A 24,689-nucleotide genomic window follows, 5' to 3' on the forward strand; every position below is an offset into this window, starting at 1 on the left:
TCTTAACTTCTGCAGCATCTGTATCTACTTCTAAACCAGACCTGCCCAACAGCACAGACTGGAGCGAGCACTTTACCTTCCGAAAAATCAATCAGTCCCAGCAAATGAAGCAGCTTCAGAGATGCACATATAATCACAACAATACCCACTGTTTGCAGTCCTTCGGACTCCCACTCCAGAGTCAACATCCTCTGAGCTGGCAGAGCATCCCAGCCTCCAGACCCCTTTGGAGTGGAGGGAGTTAATTACAGAATCGTAGCAACGTCAGGCTTGGAACAAAGACTTGCAAGGGGAAAAAGTGAGCAGCTCCTGGCAGACGCACCCTGCAAAGCCGGCGGCCCCCCGGGGTGAGGACAGACCTGGGCTAAAGTCCAGCTTCTCATGCTGATCCTGGCATTTGGCTGGCGGGGCTCCCCCCTGCTACCACAGCGCACGGACCTCCCCACTCTATGCTGCAGCCAGCGGGCGAGTACTTCGACTTCAGAGCTGCGAGGGAAACGTCTGTCGGAGAACTGGAGACTTTGCAGTGTCCGTGGCGAGAAGGGACACTCCTAGGAAACTTGCCCAGGAGAACACCGCGCGCTTCCCTCGCTGAGGACGCGAGGCTGGGCAGATCTGTCTGCGCGCTAGTTTTCTGCCTGAGAAGCTTGCGAATGGCCCCTTTTTGCCAAAGCTGCTGCTCTCTCCTCCCAGAGCCGCCTCTGGCAGACAGCTCAGCCCCCTCTCTGAATGCTAGGAAACAATCAGTTCTGGTGGCTGGTGCCTACAGGCCCTTCCTGAAAGTCCCCGTGGAAGTCTAGAAGTAGCTTTTCCAGGGAGAAAAGTGCAGGAGCAAAGCTCCGTGATTCAATGACTTTGTCAAACCAGAACACCTGAGCCTCCCCCGCCACGCCACTCCTTGTTCTGGTCTCCGCTGTCACGTCGGGCGCATTATCAGGGAGATTGATTTAGTCCTTATATTATATTTACAAAGGTGGACGGAGGGCGTGGCGGAGCAGTACCCGGTAACAACTAAGATGTTCATAACTGCCCCCTGGAAGGTGTGTACCACCATCGTCCTTTAAAGTCTGGCCTCAGCCTTTCTCAAAGTTCCACAAACTTCCCTGATGATAAAAACAACCTGGGGTTGTTTGTTAAAACCACGCTCATTAGAGGAGCCTGGAGTGTGTGTTATTAAGTAAGAAGCCCAGGTGACTCTTATCAACTGGGAAGTGAAGACAGCACCATCGCAAAATGCCATCAGGTGTGCTAGTCCAAACCACTCCAAACAGACCCTGTGCTGTGCCAGGACCACACTGGCTGAATCACTTTGTTGGTTATCTCCAGTCTACTGAAGCCCAACCTAAACATGGAGATGAAGAGAATCAACAGGGACCCTGTATATGAACTGGAAATTTAAGGGTTTGTGAGTAATATCTCAGACCCCCAGGGTCATTTGCAAGTTCTGCTTCTTTCTTGCTATGTGATCTTGTGCAAGACACTTAACCACTCTAATAACAGGTCCTATTCTATGCAGTCAAGATCATAATACTTCATTTAAAGTTCTCCATTTAAAGGGAATTATGGGAATTAAATGTGATCACAATAATAGTTAACATGTACTAAGCATTTACTATGTGCTCATCAATATTGTAGTGACTTTTCAACAACTTACTTATCCCTACATCTCTATGTGATAGATAAGTTAATCTACCACATAAGTGGTAGATTATAAGTTAATTCTAATCATTTTAACTTTGTAGGTAAGGAAAACAAAGCATGAAGAGGTTAACTGACTTGCCAAGCAGTAGGCATAGTGACTGGAAGGCAACAGGCTTTCATTCATTCAGTTATTCATTAGCATTTATTAAGCTGCTACTATGAGCTATAAATGGTACATGAATGATCAAATGATGAATACTCAGCTCTGTCTTTTGGGGGCTTATAGTTTAATGAGGAGGCAGGCATGAAGTAAAATGTGACCAATAAATACACCAACACTTGAACAGATGTCTGCGTGGTACAGTGGGAAAACAAGGAGGGAAAGTCAACTCTAATTGGGAAAGGGTTTAGTGGTATCAGGAATGAGACTTTATAAAGGCGGTAACTGTCCATAATGGTAACCTGAATCATTACTAGAAGTATTATAGTATACCATGCTCAAGTTTTGAGGTTGATAGACCTGGGTACAATCCTAGCCTTACCCTTGCTTGCTCCATGACCTCGAAGAATACACTCCGTCTCTGAATCTCAGTTTAAAATGGGAATGCTACTGCCCCCTTCTCATGGTTGATGTAAGAATTAACTAAGTCTGCGGGGAGTTGAGCCCAGTCCCTGGGGTCCCCTGCTCACATATGGTAGTTGTGGGGTTATGACGGAAGTTCCAACTCGTTAGAGGCTCTGCAAGTTCTCCTTGGATGAAACGACTTTGCTTTTCCCTGGTCCTGCCACCCCTGCTCCAAGGTCTAGTTTCAGCATTTTTCCCATGAAGACCTGCTGATCATCTCAACCCACAGTGTGGTTTCTTTCCCTTGAGTCCTAGAAATAAGTTGGTCCTGCCAAAGGTGCTTTTCATTTTGAATAACATATTTATAAGAGATATCCTTGTATCCATCTGCCCAGTCACCCATCCATCCAAACATTTTCTTCTCCATTATATCAGCAAGCCTGTGGAGGGGAAGCAGGTTTTAGTAATTAGTAGGAAAAAAAATATTTTAGGTAACCATTTTCTGAAATTTCCACCAACGTTTAGCTACAGAAAGTCAAAAGTTAAAAAAAAAATTACAGAAATTAATTAGGTCGAGTTAAATGTAAACATGTCTTTTAATCCTACATCATACCATATTGTAGTTGAAAACAACTAAAGTGCTGAGAGGGGATCACATGGTTAGAAAACCCAGAATTCAATCATTGCTTTGCCTGGCTTCCAAATTCACGCTTTTCCCTTTATTTCTATCAGCAAATATTTGCCAATTGATCTCTTAGTTTAGAGAGTTGGTAAAGTATTTTAAAATTGCCACATCTCATTTTCCAGGAATGAAATTCCTATCCTTTTTGAAATTCACATAAAGTCCCATGAATATGATTTTGTTGGTTTCAGATAGAATTTCCCTTCAGGACAATAGCATTCTCTACTTAGAATGTGCCAGCTGATTGGAGGTCCAGCCCTTTCCTATCTGCATTAGTTACATTCACCACATGTTTTCTGAGCTCTGTCTGTCAGCTGTGGCTACCGGATTGAATCTGCTGGCTCCCAAGTATGCGGGGGCTCTTTCACATGCACCCCGAGCTGTGAGATTTTGTAAGGCAACAGCACCATAAGAGGAGTTTCCTGCTTCATCTAAAAAGTCTAGGGAAGCAGGGGACATCTGGGGAATGATGTTTATCTAGCGCCACTCTTGGAAAGAAGAGTTGCCTGCATAGCGCTTTGGGAGGCTTCGGTGGGAGGATAACTTGAACTCAGGAGTTTGAGGCCAGTCTGGGGAACACAGTGAGACTCTACCTCTATTTTTAATGTTTAAAAATTTAAAAAAGTAACTCCAGATCATGGCTCAACCATTTTACTGCAGTAATTTGCTCGCCCCAACCCAGTTTGTTATATTAAAACATCCTGGCTTTCTCCCTCATTCACTGACTCACCCCTTTCTTTACATCGTAATGAGTCGTCCAGCAGAGGTCTGTCTTTCATACCAAAGGAAGGGAATACCAAAGGTACACTAAAGGCTTTTACCCATTGATTCTAAGCCAGGCACCATACTATGTAGTTTACATGTATAAATTAGTTTTAGCTCACCCCAAATCAATAGGTTAGGTGTTATTATCACTATTTCAAAGAAGAATAAAAACTAAGGCGCATTGGGATTAATTTATTTTCACAAAATTACATTCAACAAGGGACATAACCAGGATTTATACCTGAGTTACTCCAAAAATAGTAGCTACCAACATTTATGGAGAACTTTTAAGTGTCAGGCACTACTCTAAAATATTTATAGATATTGGCCGGGCGCGGTGGCTCACGCCTGTAATCCCAGCATTTTGGGAGGCCGAGGCGGCCTGATCACGAGGTCAGGAGATTGAGACCATCCTGGCTAACACGGTGAAACCCCGTCTCTACTAAAAATCCAAAAAAAATTAGCCAGGCGTGGTGGTGGGCGCCTGTAGTCCCAGCTATTCGGGAGGCTGAGGCAGGAGTACCTCGTGAACCCGGGAGGCGGAGCTTGCAGTGAGCCAAGATCGCACCACTGCACTCCAGCCTGGGCAACACGGTGAGACTCCATCTCAAAAAAAAAAAAAATTATTGATATTAACTAATTTAATCCTTTTATAGTTCCCTGAAATAATTTGGTTTCAAGGAGAAAATTCAGGCTTTCAAATGTTAATCCACTTGCCTGAAGCCTCATAGATGGCACTTGGTAGAACTGGGATTTGAATGTGGGTATACTCGGTACCAGGTTCTGCCTTCTTTATCATTCACCACCTCACTCTCAGGCCCCTCTGCACCATGTTGAATGGTTCTTTAACTGGGGCCCTTTAACTGGTTGAGAGACTTCGAAAGGAAAGTATTGACAGAAACTCTTAGGAAAGTAAAAACTCACTCCAAGGAGGCATGTCCAAATCAATTGACCAGTCTGTTAAAGAGAGAGGGTCAGTAGACTTTACATTTCCTTGCCCCAATCCATTGTGATCCTTTAAATAATCTCAAATGGGATGATTTATCTAAAACCTGAAATTGATCATTTTTCCTTGTTTTTTATAGCTTCAGTTTGAAATTTCACCACGTGATAGTCTCGGTTAAGAAATATTCTTCATACTGTTTGTTGACATTATAATAAATGCAAAAATAAGTGTAGCAAGATTGAGAAAAACGTTAAAATTCGATATATTTACAATCTACCTGTTCTCTCTTCAAATACATAGAATCACAATGTATATAGAAACTAGTTAAGTCAAATTTAAATGTAAGATTATTAGCCTATGAAGGGAATCAGAAAATGTTACTCCAAAATATGTCCTTTGGCATAAGGGTTATTTTCGATTGAAGGCTACTGAAATAAGAGACTCAGGAAAAACTCTCTACCTTCCCCCTCTCTGCCTCAAGGCAGGGGATAGATGTGTAAATTTCTCTTTGTAAAGTATTCCCTTCTGCTCTCCTGTATGAGAAGGATGAAACAACTATAATCACTGGGCAGAAAGTTGGCACCAGTGGGATTTGTGTAAGAAACCTTACAAATAAGCCTTATATTCCATTAGTTTCCCCTGTATATTTTTCTTTCCACAATTTACCACCCTAGAAGCCCAAATACTTTTTTCTTTGTCTTGTCACTTCACAAGTTATCACCCTTTGTTAGGATGATTATATAAGTCCCCAATTCTAAGCACCCCTTTGAGTTACTCTTCATTGAGTTCTCACATGTATATGTGCACTGCACGTGTAAATAAACTCTATTAATCTATTTTTCCCATCAATCTGTCCTTTGTCAGTTTAATTGACAGGGTCCAACTACTAAATCTAAGAAGGAACAGAGAAAGTTTTTTTCACCCCTGCATCCATATTCATACAATCTTTAGAAATCATTTAGAGATAATATATATTTTTTAAATTTACAAATGCATAAAAAGGAGGTATAGAGAGCAGAGTTGGCTTGTTTAAGGTCAGGGACTTGGAAGTGGACACAGGTGGCTTCGAATCCTCTAGCTTTACATAATCCTTGATTTGCTTAGTATAGGAAAAATCAAGATGATACACTGAAAAGTTAAAAAGAAGCAAAGTTCTAGAAGGAAAATTTCTTCTCTCAGTCAATAGGAGCTAAGAGAAGCAAGACATCAGGATGGTTGGCATCATCCGGAAGGTTGCATTGAAGAGAGAAACCTAATCTAGGTCATTGAAAATGAGTTTGGAGAGGAGCAGTGACTTTCCCAGGAACATAAATGGGCACACACAAAGACAGCATTGGCCAGGCACTGTGACTCATGCCTGTAATCCTAGCACTTTGGGAGGTTGAAGTGGGTAGATCGCTTGAGTTCACAAGTTCAAGACCAGCCTGGGCAACATGGAGAAACCCTATCTCTACAAAAATTACAAAAGTTAGCTGGGCATGGTGACATGGGCCTGTAGTCTCAGCTACTTGGGGAGCTGAGGTGGGAGGATTGTTTGAACCTGAGAGGCAGAGGCTGCCCGTGCCACTGCACTCCAGCCTGGGCAACAGAATGAGACCCTGTCTCAAAAACAAAACAAAAACAAAACAAAAGACAGCATTCACGACAGTGATAAAGCCAGATTGAGACCTCCAAGCCAGGCGAGAAAAATGAGATTGGATAGTTGGTGAAAGATGCCACTTAACATCAGGACTTGATGGGGCAAGTAACAAAGACAAGGTCGGTGTATGACCCTTCATGTCTCTTCACACTGTAAGATTTTCTCACCAAAATGATGAAAGTTATTTACCCTCAGGTGCCCTCTACTCTACCCTCAACATCACCTCCACATTAAAGTATATCAAGCCTTTCTATCTTGGGGTTTCTCAATTACTTTGAAAATTCCTAAATGTTCTCCAGATGAACTTTCTGCTCAAACATGATCAGACTCAAGCAGTTTCACTTAGCTGAAGGCTCATTCTGAAAGGTTAGTAAATGTGTCTTGAATGGACTCCTTTAAAATATGTATATGGATGTCCATTAAACTATTAAGCACAACAGCCTTCTGTTTTGAATGCCCTATTGAATCCACAAGGTCGATTGGATTTTCAAATAGAAAGCTGAGGGAAAAAACTACCTTCCATCCTAAGACACTTCCAGCAATATTGCACTAATGTATCTTGAAAATAGTTCTCATGAATCTTATGATCAAAGCATGTATAGTATGTAATCTTCACATAAACAAATGAGTAGACTATTTGGAAGTCCAACCAGAAAACTTGCATTAGAATATAAGCTTTCCTTAGTAGGATTTATGACATTTTTGCCATAATTTCTTTTTCCCAGCCTTTGTGGCCTAACCTGAATGAGTTCCTGGGTTTACCCATTTAATCCAGTATGCAATTTGTGGCTCTCCTGTCATATCCCTTTTGATGTAATCTCTCTGTAATAAGTGTCTGTCACATCCCACCACACTGGGCTGGCTTTAAGGCCGTGATTCTCCAGGATAATAATGATCATTATCCCTTTTATATATTATAGTTGGTAGTACAATAATATTGAATTCCTACCACGTGACACGCAGTGTGCTGTGTGCATTACATAAACTGTCTCATTGAGTTGTGGCAATATCTCAATAGAATAACTAATCATTAACCCCATTATATAGATCAGAATGCTGAGATGCAAAAGCTTAAGTAACTTGCCCAAAACTACAGTGTTAGCAGTTGAGGAGCTGGGACTTGACTTCAAGAATTCTCACTCAAGAGCCAGGGTTCTTACATCGGAGGGGAAGTATGTGTCAAAGTCATCATTTTTGTTTTGTTTTATTTTATTTTTTACTGTGGCCCCATAACACAAAGAGACACAAGATTTAAAATGCGAATGACCTTCAGAAAAGTAGGATGTGACCTTAACCTCATACTGAAGTGTAAATATTCAGTAACAAGTTCTTTCCTGGGAACAAGGTTAAGAGAGCAATGAAAACACAAATGAGATGAGGGAAGGAGCTCGGGATAGAGGTGAGAGGAAGGAGAAAAGATGAAGGGAAGGGAGAAGAGAGGAAGAAAAGGGAGAGGGAGAAATGAGAAAGAGAAGAAACAGGCAATTCTTTACCCCAGGCACTGAGAAATCTGAGGATACATAGATGAATGGGGCCTGTGTTCTGTTTGTGAGATTCTCATAGATGGCCAGGGAGACGTGATCTAAAATGAATAAAAGAGGGCTCCAGGAAGGGGCCGATCAAGGGGCTATTTCTCCTTCAATTAATCCTACCTCCGTGGTCCACCAGTCTATGGGTCTCTTATAACTAGAAATACAGAATATCTCATCAGCTTCATTTTCTCAGCCACAGCTTCAGATGACCTTGGAAATGGAACAAGTGGTTTTAAAAATATGACAAATGGCATCTCCATGGATGTAGCCATGGCTGGGCCTTGGTCCTACTTCTAGGTCTGTTCCTAGGCCCTGTCATACCTTCCTGCTCATTTGGGCCAGGGCCTTGCTGCCATAGATATACCACTTCATCAGCTTGATCCTCCCAGTTCTTGGGCACGAGATTCCCAGAGACTGACTTGGGTGTTCTCAGAGCTGCGTAAGCTCATTTCTTGCACCACAACAGTACTTGGGAAACAGAACCCAGCAGGCTTTGGCTTAAATGCTTTCCAATTCTGAAGAGAAACTGAATGAATATTTTTAGCATATTTTGTTGTATAGGAGTTGTAGAGACTGTGTTAGTTTGTTCTCATACTACTATGAAGAAATACTTGAGACTGGTGTAATTTATGAAGGAAAGAGGTTTACCTGACTCACACTTCCTCATTGCTGGGGAAATTCCCATGGCCTCAGGAAATTTATAATTATGGCAGAGGGCAAAGGAGAAGCAGGCACTTTCTTCACAGGGTGGCAGGATGGAGTGGGTGCAAGCAGGGGAAATGTCGGACACTTATAAAACCATCACATTTCATGAGAACTCAGTCACTATCATGAGGACAGCATGGGGAAACCACTTCTATGATCCAATTACCTCCACCTGGTCCCGCCCTTGACATGTGGGGATTATGGAAATTATGGGGATTACAATTCGAGATGAGATTTTGGGTGGGAACACAGCCAAACCATATCAAGATTATACGGAAAGAATATTTCATATAGCTCCCAAAACTCTCCTCCCCAAATAATTCCATGTGCTTTCTCCTGTCTCTCTCCCTTTCTGCCTCTCCCCCACCCCACATACAATTATCACCAGGATCATTTTCCTTATCTATGAGATTAGAATGGGTGAAGTCTCAATGACTTGGAAATCCCCTTTGCACCAACCTTAGAGCCCTGAACATTCTCAATGGATGATGAACAAAGAAAGCACAGAGTAGGCCGAGCATGGTGGCTCATGCCTGTAATCCCAGCAATTTGGGGGGCCAAGGCAGGTGGATCATCTGAGGTCAGTAGTTCAAGACCAGCCTGGCCAACATGGTGAAACCCTGTCTCTACTAAAAATACAAAAATCAGCTGGGCGCGGTGGCGGGCACCTGTAATCCCAGCTACTCTGGAGGCTGAGGCAGGAGAATCACTTGAACCTGGGGAGTGGAGGTTGCAGTGAGCCGAGATCATGCCACTGCACTCCAGCGCGGGTGACAGAGTGAGACTCCATCTCAAAAAAAAAAAAAAAAAAAAAGAGAGCACAGAATAAATGTTTAGAGAATGCCTACTAGAATGCAGGGCATGGGTCATGGTAGGCCTTCACTCTCTAAGGGCTAGCTATCTGAGGTCATGGCACAGGACTGGGAGCCAGACGTGTAGCCTGGTTTTTGGACCATTAGTCCAGTTCTCTTTCCACTGCAACAGGGTATGAAGATGTCTATATAATAGCTAAGTTACAAGCAAAAAGGGAATATGCACTATAGAAGAGATTTCTTATAGTGAGAAGATCAGGAAAATTCCAGAGAAAGAGAAGACATATGAACTGGTCATGAAGGCCAGGATTAATACGACCTGTGTCCATATTACTGTTCATGAATGCAAACTCTTGCTAGTGCTCCCTAAATCAGAAGCATCTATGAATAGCTTCCAAGATTCATTGTAACCCAGCAATCAGTGAAGCTAGGGGTCACATCCCAATGAATCACTTTGACAAAAGGGACTAAGCCTTCTTAAAAGAAGTAGAGGAAGAAGAAAAGTTTCCCCTACCTCAGCTTCAAATACAGAGGCCCAGAGAACTGGAAACGAAATCATTCTTCTGGGAATGAGTTTTCCTAGAACTCACAGTCAGTGTTGCAGCTTATCTGCCTGAGATTGCTTATTTTCTGTTATTGTATCCATTACTATAATGCTGAAATCAGTTTGTATTTGTTTCCCGTTGCTGCTATAGTAAATTACCACAAGCCTGGTGGCTAAAACTGACACAAATTTATTATGTTACGGTTCTGGAAGTCAGAAGTTTGAAATGGTTCTCACTGGGTTTAAATCAAGGTGTTGGCAGGACCACGTTCCTATTGGAGGATCTAGGAGGGAATCAATTTTCTTGCCTTTTCCAGCTTCTAGAGGCTGCCTGCTTATCTTGGCTTGTGGTCCCTTCCATTGTTAGTGCCAGCAATGACCAGTTGAGTCTTTCTCACATTCCATTGCTCTGACACTGACCCATCTACCTCCCTCTTTCTTTTATCCTTGTGATTACATTGGGCCCACCTAAATAATCAACCATACAATTCTTATTTTAGGGTCATCTGATGAGCAACCTTAATTTCATTTACAATACTGATTACCTTGTGTCACATAACCCAAAACAACACAAATTTACTATTTCACAATTCCTGGGTTTAGGATATGGACATCTTTGGGGTTTTTATTCTGCCTAATATATAGATGTAATATATTAGTTATTTTTAACAGGAAACACTCTTTAAGAAGAAAAAAGATAACGTAAACCGAAGCTCACGAAGACAGAGTCCACTTTATTAGGAACAAACTAGTTGAGGTAAGTGCATGTGAGTGTGAGAATGAGTGTGTGTGTTTTATTTTTAACATACAGAAAAAGAACTTTGTCTTTGAGAAGGAAAGGGCAGCTTTAATTAGCATTCCTATTTCTGAACTAATTGTCACAGAGAAAGGACTCTGAGGAATGTACATTTCAAAATATTAAAAAGGGAACACTAAACAATTTAGAGTGTATAAACTAATGATCAGACCGAGGGACACTCTCCTTTCATTTTAGGTGCAAGCCCAGACATGAACTAGGAGTTACAGGGATAGAACCCTACAGTACCCAGAACTGGGATGTGTTCTTCCCGCAAAGAATGTCCTAGAGGATTACAAAAGAAAAGAGAGGAGAAACTACTGCATAAGTAGAGAAAGGCATTCGCATGTTATCAGTCCCATTAGCTAATTCAGCCTTCTTAGGATGGATAAAACCAAAAATGAACTAAACTCTTCAGCTACTGAGTTTTTCATTTTTAGTTCAAGTGTGCAATGCTCTGAACATGAGAAAGCCATAGAGCATGACTTTCAAAGACATGGTAGCAATTAAACTCTAGGAAATGAGGGGCTTTATCCTTTGAAGAGCCATAAGACACTTTCTCCTAACACTGCCTTTAAATGTGCTTGCATCTTATACATTTCAGTTAAAAATCAGCTCTAACCCCTTCTGAATGTCTGCTTTTATTCATGATTTTCCTGGAGTAAGTTTACCTATATTTACACTTTTCCAGGCTTTCTCTCACTTGTTCTTTACCGTAGGCTATTTTAAAATGAGAAAACTGAGACTAAAAAGGTTTGCATGACCTGAAATCAAAAATGGCTGCAAAACAGGGTTAAAAACAGGCATTCTGGCTCCATGCCAATTTTAGATTTTTTTTCTTTTCTAGTCTTATAGAGATCTTTTTCTCTGTTGGGTGCTGTGGGAAGTGCTTTATATCAGCGACTTATAAAATGGGGGTAATAAAAGCATCTATCTCACAGTGCTGTCAGGGGCAATGAATGAGTTAATGTAGTTAAAGCATTCATTGCAGGCACAAAGCAAACACTGTGTTTCTAAAAGTAATTATTTTTTTAGTAGCCATCTCTGAGGTATTTCGATTATTATGCCCATTTGACAAATAAACTGTGATCCAGAATGGTTAAGACACTTGTTACAAAGCTGGTAAGTGAAGCTGGAACTCAGTCCTGCTATGAGAACCCGTTCCCATTTGCACAAGCCACACTCACATTGCCTCTCTGGTTTCAAAGAACCACTCTCAGTCACTCAGCTAGTTCTTGGCTTCCAAGCAAGGCAGAGCCTAAACTAACTGAGCTGTACTATTATACTTAATCTGTTTGACAAGATCCTCAGATTTCGATGCCATCACTCAGTAATCTCTTCTTTATCTGAGGACTTTGACCTTTGCATAATTTCCACCTCACTGCATTTGTGCAAAAAAATGTTGACACCGGTTATGTACCATGCAAAATATGCAAGGGACTGTGGGGCATGAAGGGTGTGAGGAAGCTTACAGCCCAGAAGAAAAGGGAAGGAATGCACATAAGTTACTAAGTCCAAGGAAAAACATTAGTGTCCATGAGAAAATGCGTTTAAAGTGTGGTAGGATTTCAGGGGCAGGAGAGGAGTAAGAAAGTGGAAGGGTTGATGTTAGTCAGGGAGTGTTGCATGGAGTCTGAGCTTGACCATGAGTGGCAGCTCAATCATTCCTTTAATGAGTCAATTAACAACACTTATGTCTGCTATATGCTAGAATATGCAAGACCCTAACTAAATCCAATCAACAAATCCCATTGGTTCCACCTCCAAAGTACATTCTGTATCTGACCAATTCTCACTAACCCTGCTAACATAGCCCTAGGCCCAAGCCACCATTCAGCAAACTCCTGTCTAATTTTGTTACTTTCGCTCTCACACCCCTAAGGTCTATTTTTACACAGCAGCCAGATTAAAGAGCGTATCTTTCATATAATTTCCCTGCTTACAGTCCCTCCATAGCTGTCCATTATATTCGGGATAACATTCAAACTCCTCGCTGTGTTTTGAGTCCTCTTTGATCTCAATTCAGACCAATTTAATCCTGTCCCACACCTCCTCATCACAGTTCTCTGCCCACATAGTCTTTCGATTTATTAAATAAACTAAGACTATCCCTGCCACTGGTCTTTGTACTTTGTGATCCCCATGTGATGTTCTTTACCCCAAGATTGTCCCCTTATTTCTTAGACTGTCTCCTTATTCTTTTCTCTTTCTTGCCACTCACTTCTAGGCTCAAATGCTGTCTTCTCAGAGAGGCCTTTCCTGACCACACTATCAGAAGGATTCTGTGTTTTTGTCACCACTCCCTGGTTACTCTTGATCAAATTGCTGTTTTTTTATTTAATTTTCTCCGTAGCACTCACCAACCTCCCTGAACTTCTTTTTTTTAAATGCCTCTTAGCACATTCATTTCCTATCTCATCCCACTTGTGTAGATGCTCCTCACATGTGGGCCCTTTACCAATCTCATTCATCTCACTGTCTCCAGGAACTAGGAGAGAAGTTGTCAGTTACAGGCTTTCTATAATGATTTGTTGAATGAATGATGGCATAAGACAGGGTTCTTTCCTCATGCAGGCATTTGAATCTCATGAACTGCATCAGCAAAGTCATAATCAGAGACTGGCAAGTAATTTTATTAAGTAGTGCAGTGGGTTCAAGGGATAATTCATTAGACTAGGGTGGGGGGAAAACTACAAAGACCTGCAAATATCTATAAGAGAGTGGAATGAGGAAGATTTAATGATCATTTCAGGCAGTTTTCAGGCATGATCATGGCAGTGTCTGGTCCGTTTCATCTGGTAATAGCGCAAATAAAAGCAACCACAACCATGAAAGAAAAGAGAAAGGAAACAAGAGACAGGAAAACCAGTGAGTAGGCTATTGTAATGGTCTATACCAGATGTCTTATCAGTGGGCAGAAAGGGACTGGACACAGAAACCAGCAAAGCTGCAAAGCTGAACCCAGCAGAGCATGGTAGCGTATGTGAAGGCTGAGGCTTCACATGTCCTCAGAGGCTGAGGACAGGAGGTATCAAAGGTGATCTTAACTGATGGTGAAACATGTTGGACGTATTCTTCAACATTTCACTGGCTCTGACTAGTGAAATAATTAAAAGGTATTGTAAGGAATCTGGGATAACTCATTAACACGAAGAAAGAACTGCACAACCAAGACTTAGGAAGGGCTGGGAAAGAGGACACTGTGGGTGACCTGCAGCAGGAGCTTGCTGACCTCTACCTGAGAGGGCTGCCCTTAGCATGCTTCTCTCTGGGTGTTCTTGACCATGGCATCTACCCAACCCCCAATCTTCAAGTTTCAAACATCAACGAGGAAGATTCTGTATGTAGGTCAGACGAATGCCGTTGGATCAATCTGTTATTGTCTGGATCAATCTATTATTGCCAAGTACAAAAGAGCACTAGGGACCTGCTCCTAATGACTGGGGTCCTTTTAGGACAAAGAAAACTCTTGGAGGGCCATACAGCTGCTTCAAGTCACCTCGGGTGAAATTGAAAACAGGAACGTGTAGAGAGGTGAAGATAATTGAATTTTTGATAAAGTTGTGTTTGAGAAACCATCAGGTAATCCAGGTAGAGCTGTGAAGCTGATAACCTAAAATGTGGAGCTAGGCCTTGGGAAGAGGGCCAGAGTGAGAGAGAAGATAATCTGGGATTCATCCACATAAAGGAGATCATTGAAGTGACAGTAGTGAATGAGATATTCAGGGAAGAGAGATAGAAAGAGAAAAGAGCAAATAATCAACCTTCCAGAAGCAAGGGTAGCCAACAGTGCCAGAGCAGGATTAGTAAGTGAGATGTAAGGAGACCCTAGAAAGTAATGTTTCATGGGAGTCAAGAGAGGAGAGAGCTTCAGAGACGCTGGATCATTGAGTTCACTGTAGAAGCCCTATCAATCTCAAGTGAAAGTTTCGTCCCAGCACCAATTAGCTTTAGGCAAGTGTGTGTACAGGGGGCATTTCTATGTGTGTGTACATGTCCAGAGGACTGAAGGGCAGGGGTGGAATATAAAAGATAATAGTTAAAAAGATTTCAACCATAACATGTGATCTACAATAAAAGTCTATAGCCACACTATTGATTACCTATAAGGGAAAACTTTCATAAGGCAACTAGACTTTGCTTTTACATTATTTTGACAAGGTTCATGAATAGATAAGAGAAAGTAGATCTGAGGTCCATTGGTCTACTGAAGTCGTCTTCAAGTCTGAAAGAGTGAAGGGCTGAAATTTTAATTCACATCTCATTTCTTTTAATAGTCTGGCTTAAAAATAAGAAAACACTTGTCTCTTCATCAGTGGCAGAAGATGAGGACAGGGTCATAGATCTGAATAAGGATAATAGTTCTTTGCAAATAAGTACTCCAAATGGAGGATGACTCAATGTCTTGACACTAGTGAGAATAAATTGCGTAGTCGGTGCACTTAATTGTAAAGTTCTTATGCTTTTTTATTCAATCCAAGACAATTCAACAAGTATTATTGAGCATCCAGTAAGTGCCCAACATTGATGCAGGAGTTGGGAATATGATAGGTACAAATGAGCCAGCTCTTCTTTCTTGGAGCCTACAGTCAAATGGGAAATGCAGAAAAATAAAGAGGCAGTTATTAAATATTATAGTGAGAGCAAAGGTGGTTCATCCTGGGAGCTCATTTCACAGACACTTAACTCACTCTTGATTCTAGACAGGTTTTCTGACAAAAAGACATCATCTGAACAGAGCTCTTAAGTATGAGCAGGGTCAGACAAAGATAGGAAAAATCTGTTACTTATAGAGCAAACAGTGGTTTCAACAGCTTGGAACCTAGAGGGAGATCATACTTCATCTTAGACATAGGCAAGAGCTCAGTTTCCTGAGTGAGTGTGTTTGGGTAGGAATAACACAAAGTTGGTGAATTAGACAGGAATAAATCATATTTCAAGATACAGGGCTATTAACGTAAACAGGACACAGATCACGAAGGGTCTTTAGAGCACCCAAAAAGGAGGGTTTTTGTTGTAGTGGTGTTTTTTTTTTTTTTTTTTTTTTTATCTTGAGAGCATGAGGGAGCCACTAAAAGGCTATAAACAGAGGCACACCGCATCAAATGTGTCCTTCAGAACGATCACCGTGGTTGCTGTGTGGACAAGTGATTGGGGGTTTGGGGGAAGAGCGTGGCTGGTCTAAAGGTAAAGGGACTAATTGAGAGGCTGTTCCAGAAATTCAGGGACAGATGATTTAGGAATGTGGCAAACTGACTGGAGAGACTTGAATGGATGTGACAGATACAGACGTGATGAAATCTATAGATATTGAAAACCAATGAACCACTAGGGCTGGAGAGGAAAAGAGTACAAGATGATATTCAAGTTTTCAGAAAAGAAATACCATTTCTAGTTGAAAATTCAGAGGTTATTTGCAAAACTAATTACAGTATAAAAGACTAACAAAGTTTGCAAAGCTCTGAAACAAGAAGGAAACAGAACATGCACGTTGCAACTTAGAATTTTCTGGTAGAGGCAACTTAACCTTCCCAGAGTATTCATCTCCACGTTTGGGGCATCCAGCCATTGCCAAGGAATGGCGGAAAAAAAAGAATTGAGAATATGTGCCATGTGAGTGTTTGTTCATGACCATTTAAAATCAGATGCTTCTGCAGTGTAGACCCTTCCTACATCCCTTGTCTTAGAATGGTGAATTTTCCAGGTAGGCATATACCATTGATTCCAGCAGGTGCTAAGCAGAAGGATCTGCAGCTAACATGCAAATGATTAGCAAAAAATTTGGCTAATTCTCAGTACCACTGCCAACTCCAGACCAAAACCACCATCCTCTCCTTCATGACTCCTCTAATAAGTCGTCTCAGCTGCTGCCCTTGTCTCCCCATATTCTATTCTACAGAAAAAAAAGATAGAGTAATATTTTAAAGCATAGATCAAGTCATGTGACTCCTCTGCTCAAAACCTTCCAACAGCTCTTATTAAAAAAAGAAAAAAAAAAAAGTCACGGTGGCTCATGCCTGTAATCCCAACACTTTGGGAGGCCGAGGCAGGCAGATCGCATGAGGTCAGGAGTTCGAGGCCAGCCTGGCCAACATGGTAGAACCCTGTCTCTACTAAAAATACAAAAATTAGCCACGTGTGGTGGTGCATGCCTGTAATCCCAGCTACTAGGGAGGCTGAGGCAGGAGAATCGCTTGAACCCTGGAGGTGGAGGTTGCAGTGAGCCAAGATTGCGCTGTTGCACTCCAGCCTGTGTGAAAAGAGCATAACTTCGTCTCAAAAAAAAAAAAAAAAAAAAAGATAAAAGCCCATTTAAAATGGGGTATGTGCCTTTTACGATAACTCTTTGATTTTTTGTCTCACTACACACCCCTTACTCACTCCAGGTACAGCGGTCTCCACTATGTGCCTTGATCATACAGACATGCTTCTATCGCAGGGATTTTGCACTTGCGGTTTCCTCTTCCTAGACCTTAGTAAGTCCAGCAGCTACCTTCTCTCAAATTACATGCTTCCACTCCCAATTCTTCCTCACCTCTTCCAAACCCTTTTATACTTTTTAGCAATTACCACTATCATATAAACTACATATTGTTTTTATTTATCTTGTTTTTCCCACTAGGCTGTAAACACTATTAGGCAGAATTTTTACCAGCTTTATTCATGATTCCCAGCACTGAGAACAGATTTGACATGTAGTAGGAGGTTGATAATGAGTTAATGAATGTTGCTGAAATATCTACCGAAAGCAACAAACATTTACCTTCATGAGTACACATGGTTTCCCCTTAATTAACATACATAGATACAATACATCACCCTTAAATATTTTGTATTGTTATGTTAATAGAGAAAAAAGTTCAATTTCCTCTTGGGAGAAAACACTATGAAATTGCTTAATTGCTTATGAAGAAACTGAAAATGTAATAAGTAACTAAAGTTCTAAAAAAATTTGAGTGACCACAAAACCCCTTTAACCTGCCCTCCAAGTGGGTCCTGAAATGGAAAGCTCTTAATGTTTATTTGGGTGATAAGATGGATTTGGCCAGTTCATTTTGGATTTGAACTGGGTGAGGCTGAATTGCCCTGCCTAATAGAGGAAGATGGGATTTGAAGTGGCCTACCTCCTCCTGTTTCCTGGGTGGAGCTGACTTGGTTCTGTGGATGAAAAAAGGGATGAAAATGAAGAAACAGGAACCAGAGAATGCACTCTCCTTAAGCAATGACAACAGTAATTTATTGAGTGCCTACTCTGTTAAAGATACGGTAGCAGAGTCCTCACATATATTATCCCACTTAACTGTCACAAGGACTCTGTTAGGTGTATATTATCTGCACTTAGCAGATAAGGAAATTGAGAGAAGTTCAAAGTGCTTTCGTTTTTGCACACAATTTATTGGTGCTGGGATTGAATCTAATCTGACTGCTGTAAGACCCTCTTTCTCCATGAAATGATGTTTATTTGTTCTTGGAACCTCTCTTTCCTTCTCACCACAAAGTAGAAGGCATTTTTCTTCAGAAATAACTTTAAGAATAATAATTTTGTTTCCAGGTAAGTTCATTAAAACCCTTTGTAATGTATAATACAGTTGAAAGACCAACACTGTTTCTAGGAAATGTGAGCTGGGAGCTTTAAACTGCAGACTTAACAAGTGAACTTTGTTATAGTCTGTTTTCCTCTTCTTAGAGGAGATAAATAGGCAGCACTGTTCAATTACTCAAACTCATTCTGTGTTTCATCTTTCCAGATAGCATTTAGCCTTGCTTTATTTTTTCCCACCATTGAAGTACAAAAGCTGCCTGGTTTTTCACTGCACAAAGTAAATGATGAGCCCGGAGCCAATTTCTCATCTCAGACACTGCAGTTTTCAATGTGCATTCTGAAAGCTTTGAATATGACTATAAACACATCAACCAAAACAAACTGTAATTTTTATAAAATAAGCCTCAGAGTATGTTTTGCTGAAACTTAACACCTTTTGTCTAAGGGAAAAAGCAGAAAAGGCAGTAAGAGCAGAATACTCATACTCCATTCACTGGCAGTGCTGAATCCCATGTAAAATCTGGTAGTGCATAATCAAGACATATGGCCTCATCTTTCTTTGCCACTTCCCAGGAGTGAGGTGTTTAAGAAAACTGAGAACTCTTCCTGGCCAATTCAGAACGGGGTTGTCTGCAGCAATGCTGTTCGACGTGTGGCATCAGCAATATGTGGGAGAGTGTTAAAAATGCAAATTCTCGGGCCCACCCCAGACCTACTCAATCAGAATCTCTGGGGTGGGTGCAGCAATCTGTTTTACAAGTACTCTGGATGATTGCGATGCAAGCTCAAGTTTGGGAAGTATAAACTAAAGGGAAGGAATTCCACCCGAACGCAGAACAATGGGATTCAAGTCACTGGAACATCAATTGACAGAGAATTATTCTGAGATAAGTCCTTTAACCTCTCTGGCTTCTGTGTTTCTTATCTATAAAATAAAGAAATTGAACCATTTTAATCCTGGATCACATCTTAACCTATTATCAGAGCATATCATGGTTACCTGACACTGGTATAAACATCCCTCGCATAATGAAAGATTTGAGTATCATTTTCTGACTGCTCTTGTTTCTTCTAGCTAGCATCATAATGACAATCACAGCAACAACATCATGGGAGGGCCTCCTGTGTTCGTGTACCATTTCCCAAGTTTAACACGTTTGATCTGCTGATGTCCTCTAGTAGTAATATCTCCAGTTTAGGACTGAGGAAACACAGCTTATGTCACCTCCTGAAGGTCACAAAGAAAGTAAATTACAGGGCTGAAATTTGAACCCACGTCTGATTTCAAAATCTGCTCCTCCCTTTCTACCAAAGTCTATCTTCCCGGAACTGGTAACTTTCATTAATGAAAGGAAGAAAACAAAACAAAACAACACAATCCATAAGGTGGGGCTAAGCAGACCTCATTTCTGTGAACAGTGTGATTCCTTGAAGTATGTAAAGCAATTACTTTGAATACATTTAACACATGTATTGATTTCATATAAAAGCCACTTTACCTAAGAGTGATCAATAAACAACAAAGCTTACTTGTAGTTGTACTAAACTGCTGATTTATTGACAACTCTGAGATATTTTGTCCCTGGTGAAAAGACACAAAAAATAGAAACTGGAGAGAACTTTGGAAAGCTTCTGCCTTAAAGAGGTTACCATAGGCAAAAGGAAATTTAGAACTAGAGAAGTCTAGCAATTTATTTAAGGTCACACGGCTGGTTAGTGGCAGAAATATGGTTGGAATGTATCTTACTGCCCACCTGAGTTGGGGTTATTGCTGATATTATTTTATTAAATGAAACTGGATATTGTTTCAGAGGAGGCTTATAAAGAAGTGTGGTAGTGCAGATTCTTCAATGATAAGCCAGAATTACTCACACCAATAAAGTTAAGATGCTAATTCTGGGCAGAGGCAACAGCCTAAAGCAAAGGTATGGGGGGTGTGGAATCGCATGATGTGTTTGGGGAATGATTAGAAATTCCATATTACTAAAAAATGAATAAGTACAAATCAGGAAGCAGTTGGAAATAAGCCTGAGAGGTATGGAGTATTGAGGTTATGAAGGACTGAATATGTCATCCCAAGGCATTTGATGTTCATAAGGGGTTGCTAAAGAATTGGTGCAGGAGAATGGCGTGAATAGATTTGTATTTTAGCTTGCTTTGGCTATAGTATGGATTTAAGGGGTGAGGAAAGGAGGAAGATACAGCATCCAAGACTAAAAAAGCGAGATGAGTTGGGCTTATAATATTCCAGGCAGCAAATGGTAAAGTCTGGGCAATGTCAATTTTACAAGCAATGAAGTAGAAGAGGAAGACTCAAAAGATTTTTTGAGAGGTAAAATAACCACAACTCAGTGCTCGATTCAATGAGAAAGGAGAGAGTATATGGGTGACTCCCAAATTTCTAACCTGGACAACTGATGAATGGTGATGACATAGGGAGACCAAAGAGGAATACATTGGGCCAAGTGGAAATAGTAAAACTAGTATTGAGTTCACTGTATCCCTGCACCATCGCTGTCAAGATATCCTGGAGAGACAGTCCACACAGAGGTGATGGTCCATACCATTGCAATGTGTGAGACTCCCCAAGGCAAAAGAGTAACACAGTCAAGGTGAGAGTCCTGGAGAATGTTACAGAAGAGGAGGAGCCTACAACAATTACTGTGGGAGAGAACAAAGGAGTTGGGAGCAAAGAGGGAAAGCCTTGTGTCAAAAGCCAAAAATAATTTTCTTTTTCACACTTCATGAATTATAATTAGCTTCAAATGCTTAGGGTTCCACGGAAGTTAAAAGTGACTTCATTTTTGTAATATGGGTGTCACTGGTACAGAAGATCAGTAAGGATGGAAACGCAATCACATGGAGACGTTAGCTGCAGAATTGAAGCAGGTGTGTTTCTGTTTTATGAGATTAAAAAATGCTAAAGGGGAGAGGACAGGACGTAGGAACAGAGTGGTGCAAGCATGACATATAAACATGCTTGAAGAGCGAGCAGAGAGCAAGAAGTGAATGTAGAGAGAGAGGAGACAAGTGATAGAACATGTCTGAATGAGGAGGGACCAATAAGGTATTATTTGGCTTTGGCTGAGAAAAACTGAGACTCATGTGAATAGCAAAAGTATAGACCTTTTCATATAAAATATTGTACTATTATGGGAGTTAATGTTTATATGACAGGCCAGAGTTTCCTTGTAAAAACAAACAAACAAAAACCCAATAAAAACAGGGGTTCCCAGATTATAATGTTAGCTGCAGATCAGATGTTTGGAAAGTCCACGAGTTTCCCTTGACATCCACCTGGTCACATGGAGTGGCTCAGTACACAGGCAGAGCTGGCCATGTGTTTTCCCTGCTTTGGTAAGCCAGTTACCTGCTTCTCAAATAATCAGGAGAATATAATCTTTGGCAGTGTGGGTATCATGCAGGTAAAACTAACAAGTAATCATTGGGGCCTTCTCACTTTTTCCCACTTATTGAAGTGTTTTCTGAATAAATACCAAAAAGCCTAATCATTGAAAGCTTTAATTGGCTCAATTCTAATTAATATACAGATGATTAAGATAATTTATATTTCATATTTATTTATTAAGTGAACTTCCTTAAAACACAGTATCTATCTACCATTTTTTTTTCTACATATAACCTGCCTGAGAACTCAGACCAAATGAGTTCCCAAATTATGCTGGACAGTAGGACAAGTTTGATGAATTTCACCATAAATACGGTTTGGCACAACTTTATTTGAAAATAGAATGATAGAATTTAAGAGGCCTCATATCCAGAATGCTTACATAGTTTGAATGCAGAGTGACTTTGGTTATAGTGAAGGAGGAAGGACAGGCCCTCAGTTAGGTGTCTGAAATACCTTCTTATTTAATTACAGCAGAATCTGTACCAGAGAGTATTACACAATTATTTTTAATCCTAAAACATACTCTTTCCCCTGACATTTGCATTTTTTCTGAAATTTGCATGCAAACTTCAGTTGATCTACTCATTAAAAATAATGTTTATCCTTCCCACCTCATGCCCTTAAAAGTATTTATGTCAACAGGAGAGCAATAGAGAGCCTTAAAATGGAGGCGACTGAGGCATAGAGAGACTATGCATCTCAACAAGGTACACAAACCAGAATTAGTAGAGCCAGAATTTGAACTCAGGTCTATCTAACTTGAAAGCTTGTCAAGAGCAAATCTTTGCTATGTAGATGAAGGCACTATGCTGGGTCCTGATAAGACAGCACCTGCCCTTAAGAAACCTGCATGCAGAGGAGGAAATGGACACTAAAGAATAAACAAGTAGATAAGAGAAATTTAGATGCTCCCTAAATTCTACAAAGGAAATAAAACAGGGTAAGGTAATAGAGACAGATTGGGGAGTTGCATCTTGCTGTCCTCTTCCAAGAGGTAACATTTGAATTTCTTCCCATTCTTGTAAAATTGGGCAACAGCACATACCATGTAAAAGAAGAGGACTTGCATAAGCCGTAAGATAGAAAGAAACTTGCTTTTGACCAACTGTAAATCAGACATTGCCACTCCTCATTGTAAACTCTAGGTGTCTCTTTTTAAGGGACCATAATCTACTGGGGAAAACAGATAAGCCAAATTATATATGATGTTGTTATACATCAAGAGCTATAATGGAGATGTGTTCAAGATTCTACAGAAGCATGGAAGAATGGAAATTTGCTGTAGGTAGAATGAGTGTTTCAGAAGTAAAGATGGGAGTTAAGTTGGTCTTGAAGAAATAGGATTTTGCCCAGGACATGGGGCAGGGAATGGGTAAGTGCATGCCGTGCCTGGGAGATGTGTCTGTGTCATGTGACACAGCATGGAAGTCTGATGAAGGATGGCATTGGCAGTTGTATTGTCATGGTGGACCTAACTTGGGGTGCAGAATGGGGCATGACAGGGGATGTTCTGAACAAGATGTAGCACCCGGAAATAATTAAGCTTGGCAAGGTCTCACAATAAATTCTCTCTGTTCTTGAGGACAAATGTCACTGAAAATACTTCAAGTGAATTTCCTGGCAGTGCCTGGCTGACTTTCCAAGGTCTCTTGCTGAATAATGTAGAGGGAACACTGTTTGAGTCAGTGGTTCTCAGTAGAATCACCAGTAGAACTTAAAATAATATGAACACAAATTTAAAACTTAAAAAAAATACCCTTGAATAATTAAAATCAGCAGGTCTGGGAATGGGGTTTGCACATTGGTGATTTTTAAAGATCTTCAAGTGAATGTAATAGTCATCCAGCGTTGAAAGGCACTATTTCTAGAAGACTTGGAAGGGAAACTGAGTTTTCCTGAAGGCCTGAGACACCGTATATGGCAGAACCTGTACAGAAAGAAGTCATCCAAGAAAAGACAAGGAACTGACAGGGACTGATCTTAGGACTGGCAGTGTCCATGTTCCAGGGTTTAGAAAAAGTCATTTTTTAAATTGTTGTGTTTACATAGTAGATGTATATATTTATGGAGTATATGGGATATTTAGATATTCTATTGTCACCCTGTCATGCTTTCAAAAACTAGATCTTATTCATTCTTTCCAAGTTTTTTTGTACCCATTAAACCATCTTCTCTACTCTGCCCCCGACCCACCCAGCAACTTCCCTTCCCAGCCTCTGGTAGCCATCTTTTTACTTTAGAGAAAGTCATTCTGAAAGCAAAGCAAGTGAAAGAAATGTAATCTTTAGGCAACCAAGCTCTGAAGTCTAATGGTGAGATCCGAATTTAATGGCGCTCTGAATACTCCTCAGTAATTATCTCAGAAGAAAACAATGGCGCCAAAGGGAAGCCCGGATTTTGAACAGTCCCAGGTGACAGTAAATGAGAAGTAATCTGACTAAGAAACCAACTGAGAGTCATCCCTTGACTTTCTTTTCCATAATGACACCTGAAGCACACTTGTTTATTCTGTAAACCTTAGTTAAACAAATTTACCCTCCAAGACACTGGGGGTTTACCAGAGAACAGTTAGTTTAATTGGAGCTCATCTGTTTTTGTTCCTAATGAGCCTCCCATTTCATAGCCTGCTCCTAGTTTGAAATAAAATGTCCCCCCTGTCTGGGATGATTAAAAACCTGGTTAAGCATACAATATACAGTAGCTGCCAAAATGTTTCCACCAGGCAATACTGCTCAGAACTGAGACCTGCAGGCAGGATTAGAAGAGAGAAATCTGTTGATTTTTCCAGCTCAAAAACAAATAAGCAAACAAATCACATCCAATTATCTGAGTTATATTTTATTAAAGAATCCACCGGAGAACTGCATTCACTTCTCAAGATTTGCTACCAAACTGTCTCCCCATTCTGTCTTTTAAACACTCCTCCACCCTTTTTGTTCTCTAGTTGGTTTGTAATTTAGAAAGTGTGATAAACAATTTTGGGGAGCCATTAAGTTTTACCAGTGTTTCTGTCTGAAATTAGGCTACTATGTTTGCCAAAGAGCTGCTCTGTGCTATAAAATCTTTATTAAAAATACAATTATTTACAAAATTATTAATACTTATGG

At 40.7% G+C, this 24,689-nt stretch overlaps 1 protein-coding gene across 6 annotated transcripts in view; it reads right to left on the minus strand.

The window, feature by feature from the left end:
* Nucleotides 1–24,689, minus strand: part of KCNIP4 (potassium voltage-gated channel interacting protein 4) — a 1,223,194-nt gene that overhangs the window by 254,738 nt on the left and 943,767 nt on the right. Inside the window, exon 1 of one of the 6 annotated variants that reach the window (XM_034959547.4) lies at nucleotides 77–334. The exons of the other annotated variants lie outside the window; for them this stretch is intronic. Coding sequence (XP_034815438.1) covers nucleotides 77–188 — 112 coding nt within the window. The 5' untranslated portion in view covers nucleotides 189–334. Of the gene's footprint in view, nucleotides 1–76; nucleotides 335–24,689 lie in introns of those variants that run through there. 6 annotated transcript variants of the gene reach the window in all.

This window comes from Pan paniscus, chromosome 3 (assembly GCF_029289425.2).
Source record: "Pan paniscus chromosome 3, NHGRI_mPanPan1-v2.0_pri, whole genome shotgun sequence".
Taxonomy (NCBI): domain Eukaryota; kingdom Metazoa; phylum Chordata; class Mammalia; order Primates; family Hominidae; genus Pan; species Pan paniscus.